The 10694-nt window shown below is 45.0% G+C and overlaps 2 protein-coding genes across 5 annotated transcripts in view; both read left to right on the forward strand.

Moving 5' to 3' along the window:
- kremen1 (kringle containing transmembrane protein 1) overlaps positions 1-6085 on the forward strand; it is a 94668-nt gene extending 88583 nt beyond the window's left edge. For 2 of the 4 annotated variants that reach the window (XM_086169565.1, XM_086169564.1), the window contains 3 exons: positions 1156-1413; positions 1548-1632; positions 2945-6085. In XM_086169565.1, the coding sequence (XP_086025691.1) occupies positions 1156-1413; positions 1548-1632; positions 2945-3104 (503 nt within the window). In that variant the 3' untranslated portion in view covers positions 3105-6085. The remainder of the gene's footprint in view (positions 1-1155; positions 1414-1547; positions 1633-2944) is intronic. The other 2 variants (XM_086169566.1, XM_086169567.1) reach the window with 2 other exon arrangements.
- A 2414-nt stretch (positions 6086-8499) lies between these two features.
- coq5 (coenzyme Q5, methyltransferase) overlaps positions 8500-10694 on the forward strand; it is an 8200-nt gene continuing 6005 nt past the window's right edge. Inside the window, exons 1-2 of the mRNA XM_086169572.1 lie at positions 8500-8713; positions 9665-9814. Of these exons, the coding sequence (XP_086025698.1) occupies positions 8512-8713; positions 9665-9814 (352 nt within the window). The 5' untranslated portion in view covers positions 8500-8511. The remainder of the gene's footprint in view (positions 8714-9664; positions 9815-10694) is intronic.

Genomic DNA, 10694 nt, shown 5'->3' on the forward strand with positions numbered 1-10694 from the left:
GTATTTATGCGCCGCTCGATCGCACACCAGTTGACAACTTCCAGCGGTTCTGCACCGATGATCTGCAGACAAGGTACATTTCCCCCCAGCTTAATGTGAGGTGGCCTTCTGCCTCGACCGGTCAGGTTAGCGATGTGCGATGATAGCGCACGAAGCCCCTTTTGCCCGTTATTTTGGCTCAGGGCTGTTTTTTTTTTTTTTTATCTAGCAAGTTGATTGCATGTTGTATTTCGGTTCATTTGTTCGTTATCTACCGTTTTGGGCTTTGCAAGGATCTCAGAAACCTGGAGGAAGCCCAAGCAGACACAGGGAGAACATGGGGACTCACAGAAATGGAATAATGGACCTTCTTGCTGTGAGACGGAAGCGCTAACCGCTGCGCTCCCATGTTGCAGTTAACCAAAGCGAATTAAAGTTTTCTGATTGGATCGCCGGGTTGGATTTCCGTCGCCGTGAAGAAATCATGCCGACGTCGCCCTTTGTGTGTCACATGGCCCGGAGCGGTACTACCACCGGGTGCCACCGGGGGGCGGTGTTGAGCTTCGTGCTTAAGTGCGACCGACATGGCGTCTCCGTTAGCATCTCGCCATGGAGTTATTGACCACCTGTTTGTGTCTCTGTCTGTTGTCTGAAGTTGGGAAGTGAACGCTGCCCTTTAATGGATGCATCGCTTCGCAACCTTGCCGACGTAAAGCGCATCAGAAAGTGTCATACCCGAACTAATGTCTATTTCACCCTTGTTGGTCTCAGCCCATTCGCATCCTGCTTATTTTTGTTTAATTTTATCATTGCTATTATAACTCTGTTTATGTTCCTGTCCTTGTTGTTGTTTTGGTAGTCTATTATCACCCTTACTGTCTTTTTCTTCCATTCTGTTGTCCACTCTTATCCTTGTTGTTGTTGTTGTTGTTGTTGTTCCCTCTACTGTCTATTTATTTGTAGATGTCTTTTGCTATTTTCTAATTGTTTTCTAATTGTCTCTGTTTATATTTATATTCATATTTATTGACACTATAACTGTTACGCTGCTGTGGCAAATTTCCCCTGTGGAGATCAATAACGTTGATCTTATCTTCAGTATGTTGGCGGTGACGTTTGAAACGCGACCTTCGTCTCACCAACCCCTCCGTCCTTCGTATGTCGTCGTCTCCGCAGCGCTGGCCGACACCGACTCCGACACCGACACCGGCACGGTGGCGTCCGACGGGCAGCAGGAGGCGGCGGGCGAGGCGGAGGACGCGCTCAGCACCGCGGGACCCCGACTGGCCAGCGGCGTCACGGAGCGCTCCAACAGCACCTCCAAAGGACGCTCCTCCCAGATCCTCTACGTCATCACCACCACTCCCGGTAAACCGGAGCACAACATGCCAGGTCAGTGGGCGGGACCCTGCCAGACCAACGGCCACGGCGCTAGTATGTTTCCCCGGCGACGCACCACACCTTCTCTACCTCCGCTCGCCGCGTCTAGCAGTCCGATCCGTGGCGTCCCGCCTCTCGCTATCTTCCAACCCCTCGTTCTGGCTCTGATTGGTTGCTCCTCTCTCCAGTGTGGACCATCTACGCGCTGGCGGCTCTCCTCATTCTGACCGTCATCGCCATGGTAGCCAAGCTGCTGCTTCACATCACCGTCAAGTAAGTGGCGCTAGCGGCGGCGGGGTTAGCGTACGCTCGTCCGTCTGACGCGCCGGAGCGACCTGACGTAGAATTATCTTGTTAAATGAAAAGAGGAAGAGGGAGGTCACGTCAGCCCATAACCATGGCGACAAACTCCATGGCGACCGTTCCCAATGCGACGACAGTCGAGGGACCTTAGCTCAGTCGGTCGGTCGGTCGGTCGGTCGGTCGGTCATCCTCTGAGGAGTTGTGCCGCGTTCGGTGACGGACGGAGATTTATCGCAAGACGTCTCCTCGGACCTCGGAGCGTTCAAGTGACGGGCCGGAAAATTAAAGGAGAAGGAATAATGTTTATTTTATGATAAACTTTGCTATTCATACCATGTCTTAAATTTAAACAAGGTCAAGCCGCAAATTCGGAGCTAAAAATTAGAACCCCCCACCCTTCGCAGGCGTCTGGAGACGTCGTAGTTTCTGACGTCTGAGTTGCACTTGAACGCATCACGAGCTCCTCGCAGCACAAATCCTCACGTTGATTGACAGACTCACCTTATTATTTGTTATAACCCTTAATAATCCAAAAAATTAAATGAAATATACAGTGATCCCTCGCTATAACGCGGTTTACTTTCCACGGTTTCGCTACTTCACAGATTTGAATCATGCATTGTGTTCTGCATTCTGATTGGCTAAAAAGTCACACCTCTACTTCTCTACCTGTGCGTCAATAACGTTACAGTTTAATATGTACACGCACGTAAAACAGCTTGCCAAATTTACATTACATTACAAATTCTCTTGCAATTTCGAGTTTCTCTAAAACCCATAATGTTGACAAAACGCTCTGGACCGACAAAAGGGCCCAAAAGGCAGCGGAAGATGCTATCTATCGCAGATAAAGTTAAACTTCTGGACATGCTAAGGGAAGGTAAAAGCTATGCGGCTGTAGGTCGGCGTTACGGAATTAATGAATCTTCCGTTCGTTCCATAAAGAAGGAAGAAACAAACATAAGGACGACAGCAGCAATGTATAATAAAGTATTTAATTGTATAATAATTGTAAAAAAAAAAAATAAAGGTTTCTACTTCACGGATTTTGCCTATCACGGGTTCTTTTTGGAACGTAACCCCCGCGATAAACAAGGGTATACTGTAAACCTAAATACACATTTATATGCATGATAGATTTTGTATATATTTTATGAAACATATGTTGCTATGGAAACCACACATTATTTTAATCAGGAGTGCATTTTCAACAGATGCGGTCAATAGTGTAAATGTGACTTTTCGATCGGTGCGAGCTGAACCCTCGATCTCGCTCCTCCAGGTCGCCCAGCATCCCCACGGTGAGCGGCTCGGACAGCTGCAGCCAAAGCACGGCGTCTTCGGAGCCGTGGATCATCCTGTACCAGCCCTCCACCATCTCCCTCTTCAAGAACAAGCTGAAGAACCACCACGGGGACCTCAGCCCCCTAGTGGGAAACTAGCGCCGCCGCCGCCGCCGCCGCGAGAACCCCGAACGCCGCCGCTCCACCCGCAAACCCCTGTGTACGAGGGCGGCCCGACGCCAAGCCCTCAGACAATGAAACTCTGCGAGGCGCTACTCCACCCGGACCCGAGGGGCCCATGACTGAATGACCGCTGCAGGTCGGCCCGCGGGACCAGGGAGTCCTGGGAGGTGACAGGGTGAACCGGAGAGGAGGAGGAGGAGGAGGACTGATGAGTGATGAAGACTCACAGATGCTTCACGCATCCAGAGCCTCCTCTTTTAAGGATACTGGACCTCCAAACACCCCCCCCCTCCCTCCTCACACACACTCACACACACACACACACACACATAGAGCTCTCATCACCCGCTGCCGCCCCCTGGTGGCCAGACAGTGAACGCCTCGCATGGAACAATGACCAACGTAAAAACAAAACAAAACAAAAAGAATTTAAAAGGGAGCTCTTGTTTCCTCCTGGTGCTCCGGAGCCACAGTGACACCTGAATCTTCATCGGCGAGGATGAAGAGGATCCACGCGGCCTCACCGCCCCTCTCCAAAAAAAAAAAAAAAAAAAAAAACCCAGAGTCTTCCCATCCAAAGATGTACATGTGGTTTCTTTGTGTCTAGCGTATGCAACCTGCTAAGTGTGTCTTTTTCGTTTGATGCATTTATGTAACAAGAAGATTCTGGGGAGGGGTGGCGGTGGTGGCGGCGGCGGGGGGGACGTCATCGTGCACAAAAGTGTGTGTGTGTGTGTGTGGGGGAGGAGGCGGAGGTTGAATCCCTCCCCGTTAAAATCGGAAAAGATCAGAGAGGGAGGGGGAGCGGGGGTGATGGCGACGGAAGGTGGGGTTGCAGTTTAGCGGACAAACTGCCATTTTGGGGGTCCGACAGAAGAGGGAGGTCTTCCTCTTAGCTGGCGGCTGGGAGGCTTCCCGGTTTAATGGCGTTCAAGTGCCTTAAAGGTTCTAGACCCCCTCCTCAGTCGCGTCCCGGACGACTCGGGGTCCCCCCACCGCCTCCTGGTCTTCCTGTTCCTCCTCACATACGCCACCGACGCCTCACTTTGCACCGAAAAATGAGCGCTAAAATCGAGGAGCTGATTTCGATCTGACTTTCCGGTTTCAGACCCCCCCCCCCCCCCGGAGGCCGTCAGTGTGCCTGTGTGTGTGTGTATGTGTGTGTGTGTGTGTGTACATCGTCTTACTGAACATATTGTTCACATTAAGTGGTCTCAGGCTTGCAGGCGGGGGGGGGGGGGGGGGGGGTGATGTTGTGCGTCATGTGACTTGTTGCGTTCGCGTCCCTGCTTTCATTCTTTTGTTTTTTCTTCTTTTTCTCATGTTTCCTCGTCAGCTGTGATTTAACCCCAATGTCAAAAAAAAAAAAAAAAAAACACGTGACGATCATGAATATCAGAAAACTCTGACTTAGCAGCACTTCCTCAGCTTCTCTTTAGCGCTTATCACCGCTCCATCCTGCAGGGCCGGTTCCAGAACCTCCGAGGGTTTTCTCAAAAAATAGAGAACTTTTACTCCAAATGATAAACAAATTTATTGTGTGTAATTTAGATAAAAATCAGATTTTTTTAAAATCATTCATGCATTCATTATCTGCGCCGCTATCTCAGCTGTGATTGGGCGAGAGGCCGGGTTCTCCCTGCAACGATCGCGGGTCTGCATTTGAAACATGCAACCGTTCACCATCTCGTTCACACGCCGTTTAGAAACACATTCGCCCTCCCGCTGAACCTCCTGCATGTTTCTGGACGACGTGCGATTTTTGTCTTGGCCACCGGCCGGCGCCGTTTCTCACTCTTCCTCCTGCTTCCCGTCCCAGCAAGCAGCAATCGGGGTTATTACAAAAGATTTCATAAAAGCTTTATAAGACACAGCTTCTACCGACTGCCATGCTGAGGAGCAGCTGGTTGGATCATACCTGAGTCTTTCTCCATCTTGGAGGATCTCCTCCATCGCCAGGACGCCAAAGATTACCGTTTTGGACTCCACCCCTCCCGGCCGTGACATTCAGAGTATCAGTGAAAAGGTCAGGTGTTCAGCCTTGCAGGTTCCAGGTCAGATGGAACTGAGATCGGAGAAACTTTCATGCACTTAGATTGGCTTCCGCTCAGAGGAGAAGCACTTGAGACCAAAGCATCACCGGTCATGATGGTTTATTCCCAAAGAGATGTTGCGATGCCTTCAGGAACCTCTCGCTTCCTCTCTGCGACAAGAAGGGTTTTGTGGGTTTTTGTGTGTTTATCATTTTTTGTTCGGTTCAAATTTCTCCCCAGTCTGTCCTTTTGAAGCCTCCGAGATTCATTCGTTCATTCATTATCTGCACTCAGGGTCACGCTGTCATTGGGCGATAAGCAGCATCCCTGGACCAATCACAGGGCTGCATACAGAGCCATCCACTCACGCGTCGCAAAGAGACCTGCAGCCATTCGCCCTCTCATTTACGTGTTTTCGAACCCCTCGGAGACACATGGAAGCTCCACACGTGTGAATCCAACACATCGAACGTCATTTTCTTGTATTTATTTCTATTTGTTTGTTTGTTTCCATGTATTTTTTTGCCCGCCCCGTCACACGAAAGACATAAAAACAAAGAGAATTCGTTTTATTTGCAGGCGTGACCTTGCCAGACTCCCACGGTCTTCTCCCAAAGTCCAATCGATGTGAATGTCCTGTCCTGATCGTTGATGTGAAAATGCCAAAAAAAAAAAAAAAAAAAAAAAAAAGAGGGGTTGGGATCTGGACGGGCCCCAAACATTGTTTTCACCGAATTGTACATAGCAAGAAATAAAAAAAAAAAAGAAATGATGATGATGAACAAAGTTTTAATTTATACAGTAAATTATTGTTATTTTGTACGTGAGTGGGATATAAACTATCTTTTGTATAAGTGAAGTATCTCGGTAGTTTTATTTAATGTGTCCTGGTCGCAAATAAAACACTGTATGCATGTTTCTTAACGCCTCTCGCTGTGACGGCTCTTTCTTGCGTCCTCGCGGCATGGAGGCGCCGCCGGGGGTCGGACGCCGCCCGGCCTCATCTTCCCACGTGAACTCGGCGTGTGAAAATCCAAAAAAGGTTTGGCGCGATTTTCCAAAACCCCGTTCGGCTCCCAGAGATTTGACCGGGTTGCACGGCAGGACATGTGCATCCACTTCTTTCTATGTGTGTGTGTGTGTGTGTGTGTGTGTGTGTGTGTGATGCTAAACACTTATCAGATATGTGAAATGACTCCCAGACTGTTTGGAGATGCACACACACACACACACACACACACACACGCACGGAGGATTAGGGCGCCATGTGTAACCCATTGGCTCCTCTTGGGGATCAGGTCAAGCGTGCAACCCGCAGATTTGAGAGGAAACAGCAGGAGTCCAGCTTTACAACTGAAGAAAACACACAGGGGGGCGAAGGGTGTGTGTGTGTGTGATCGGCTGGAACACTGATGTGATGTTTGCACGGCCGGTGGTTTAATTGGTCAAAGGTGTTCTCGTCCCATTTAATCAGAGGCCGGCTCTGAATCGGGTTAGCGGTTGGTCTTGTTCCTGCAGAGCCGGGTGGCGAGGGGGGCGGAGCTTAACCGTGGTTTATTATTGGGAGAAGGCGAGGTGAGTGCGGAGAGATTGAAAATCCTTGAAATTTTATTTGTTTTAAAGCTGCGTCTGCTATTTCTACAGACCCTCAAAAGTCAGCTGACCCTTTTCTGCAGGGGGAAATGATAGAAATCCTCCAAGAGCTGCAGGATTTACAGTTTTCCAACACCCTTTGGATCTTATTATACACTATCATAATAATAATAATGATGATGAAGTCATTTTCATTACATAATAACTTTTTATGAAGTAACTTTCTTCTTTTCCTTTGGGCTTTTTCCCTTCAGGGGTCGCCACAGCGAATCGACCTTCTCCATCTAACCCTATTCTCCGTATCCTCCTCTCTCACTCCAACTTCCTTCATATCCTCTCTCACTACGTCCATAAATCTTCTCCTTGGTCTTCCTCCAGACCTCCTGCCTGGCAGCTCCAATTCCAGCATCCGTCTTCCGATATATTGACCATCCCTCCTCTGTTTATGACCCAACCACCTCCTTCTGGTTTCTCATACCTTCTCTCCAAAACTTCCAACATGTGTTGTTCCTCTGATGGACTCATTCCTGATCCTATCCATCCTGGTCTCTCCCAAAGAGAACCTCAACATCTTCATCTCTGCAACCTCCCGTCTTTTGGTCATTGTAACAGTTTCTAGTCCATACAGCATGGCTGGTCTCACCACTGTCTTCTCCACCTTTCCTTTCATTCCGGCTGATCGTCTTCTATCTCTTCGTATCCCTGACACTTTTCTCCATCCATTCCAACCAGCTTGGACCCGTCTCTTCACCTCTTTTCCACACTCTCTGTTGCTCTGGACTGTTGACCCCAAGTACCTGAAATCCTCCAGCTTCCTGATCTCCACCCCTTGTAGCCTCACCTCACTTCCTTTCATTCACACACATGTACTCTGTCTTGCTGCGACTCACCTTCATTCCTCTCCTTTCCAGAACATACCTCCACCTCTCCAGATGTTCCTCTACCTATTCTCTACGCTCACGGCAGATCACAATGTCATCCGCAAACATCATGGTCCATGGAGATTCCTGTCTAAGCTCATCTGTCAGCCTGTCCGTCACCACTGCAAACAAGAAGGGAGAGCTGATCCCTGACGGAGTCCCACCTCCACCTTGAACTTCTCTGCTCCGCCTACAGCACACTGTACCACTGTCTCAGAGCTAGCATAACTTTACCAACTCAATACATTTTGATTTTTAAATTGTGTATTGTTTAATCACTAACTACTGTTACTATTACTACTCACAAGTAACTATTTATTCTTAAAAACACATGTTGAGTATTAATAAAAAAAAGGTGTATGTCATTGTATCTATCTAAAATAATAGAAATTGTACTTATATTGTTGATTTTTGTAATATTATATTATGATAGAATGAACTGAAATAATAAAGGCTATAATTACTGTAATTTTTTTGATTTTTATCTATTACTAACTACTACATAACGTTTTCATTCTTAAATTATTCCAATTCTTCTAATGTTAACATTTAAATATCATTATTTTTGTCTTTACGTTGGTTGCAGAATAATGTCATTTAACACTAAACATATTTTATTGTGAAAGAAAGAAAGAAAGAAAGAAAGAAAGAAAGAAAGAAAGAAAGAAAGAAAGAAAGAAAGAAAGAAAGAAAGAAAGAAAGATAGAAAGAAAGAAAGAAAGAAAGAAAGAAAGAAAAAGAAACTACAAGTTTCACCATTAAAAACTACAAATAGACACTTCTTGTCGCGTAGAAATAACGTCATCAAGACCCGCGCGCCCTTGAGTAACAACTGTCATGGCGGCGTCCATGAAGTCGCTGTGGCGGAGGGTGAGCCGCCTCTCCTCCCGGAGGATCGCCGTCACGGCGGCCGGTGGTTGCGGTTTGTTCGGCCGCCGACCGGCGCCGTCGTCCGGTCGTTGTTTCAGCGAAGACGCCGGAAGGAAATACACACATTTCGGCTACGAAACGGTTCCGGAGGCCGAGAAGGCGAAGAAAGGTGGGTGAAGCCGAAGCTGTTCCGGGCGACGCAGAATTTCGACAACTAATGTAAACAATTAGAAGATAAGGGTCCTTTTTGTAAAATAAGAATAATAATAATAGCTTTGAGGGAAAAGGATGTGTATTGAGCTATATTATTGATGGGGGATAATTCGCTCATGAATACGACACTTTTCCGTGAATATTCTCTTTATGTAATATATTATATTGCCAATTGGCTTATGACAACAGCTGACATCCTGTAGCATCTAATTCAGAATTTATTCATTTATACATCTAATTTCATCTTTCTTTTTACTCATATTCTCATATAAATCAAACAAGTTGTTCTCAAATCTTTACTGTTAATCAAAGGTTCCCCAATTTGATTATTTCTAAAATCATGTTAAAATGTAAGAATAAGAATAAGAACAACTTTATTTATCCCTAAGGAAATTGTTGTGTAAGAGTTACAAGAGAAACATAACATTAATAAATAATAGTAGAAAATTGTTTAAGCAGTAAAAGAAAAAATTAAAAAAGGGGACACTATAAAGTGTCCTAAGGTCTTAAATACCAGGTGAAAGATAAGGAGTGCACAAGAGTAAATGAAAAAAATTGCACATGAAGCTGTTATGAAATGAAATATTGCACATATGAACATATATACATATAAATATTACAAGGTACAGTAAGTGGGAGATATATATATATATTTAAGGTTTTAGATTTTGAGATTCCAATGTGAACATCAACATTGCTCACAACCTGAATAAATGAAGGAATTTTTATGATTATTATTATTGTTTTTGTTGTTTTCTACTGTTACTAGACAAATAATCCAACTGCATCATAAGCGAATGGATAAATATTTGTGCTAATCCATTAGTCATCATTGGTGAGAATGGTGGACAAAATATAATTGAATTCATCTCATGCATCCCAACGTTGTGTGACTCTGTGGTTCCAGTCTACGAGGTGTTTGAGAACGTGGCTCAGAAGTACGACGTGATGAATGACGCCATGAGTCTGGGGATCCACCGGCTGTGGAAGGATGCGCTGCTGCACGTCATGAACCCGCAGCCTGGGGCTCGCCTGCTGGACGTGGCCGGAGGGACGGGTACGTTGGTCCAAAAATGTCCAGTTGGAGTAAAACTTTTCTCTGTAGGTCGATATCTGGGCCCTGCCTGCGGTGGAGGAATCTTCAGGGATTTAGCTAAGAGAACAATAGATGTTTCAATTTGTGTTATTAGTTTATTTACTTTTTCTTCATTTGCATTGAAAAGCCAGACATAAAGTGGAATTGCAACCCTACACACACACACACACACACACACACACACACACACACACACACTTCCATGTGTGCATATGTATATGTGTGTGTGTGTGTGTGTGTGTGTGTGTGTGTGTGTGTGTGTGTGTGTATGTATATGTATATATATAAACATACCTATATACGCACATAAATATACATGTATGTGTATAAATATATATACATACATATACAACATACATACATGCAAATATACACACACAAATATATAGATGAATATAATGTATGAATATGTGTGAGTGTTGGAATATAAATGTCAATATGTATGTATGTATATATATATATACATATATGTATATATACACACATACATATATAGAGAGGATAATATAGTGTATAAATATATATGTGTGTATGTATATGTATGTATATGTGTATGTATATAAGTATGTATATGTATGTATACATATCTATGTATTTAAGGATATTGTGTATGTGTGTACATATATTTATACATAGATATGTATTGTTGTGTATATATGTATGGGTGTGTATATTGTATATGTATGTGTGTGTATATATATGTTTATATACATATATATTTATATGTGCATATATAAAAACAAATGCATGTATGTATGTGTATATGTATATATATTTAAATATATACATGTATATCCACACCTAAATGCCTGTATATATATGTATATATGTGTGTGTGTGT

Source organism: Fistularia commersonii, chromosome 22 (genome assembly GCF_037954325.1).
Source record: "Fistularia commersonii isolate RoL2024-O1a breed Wild chromosome 22, RoL_Fcom_v1.0, whole genome shotgun sequence".
Classification (NCBI taxonomy): domain Eukaryota; kingdom Metazoa; phylum Chordata; class Actinopteri; order Syngnathiformes; family Fistulariidae; genus Fistularia; species Fistularia commersonii.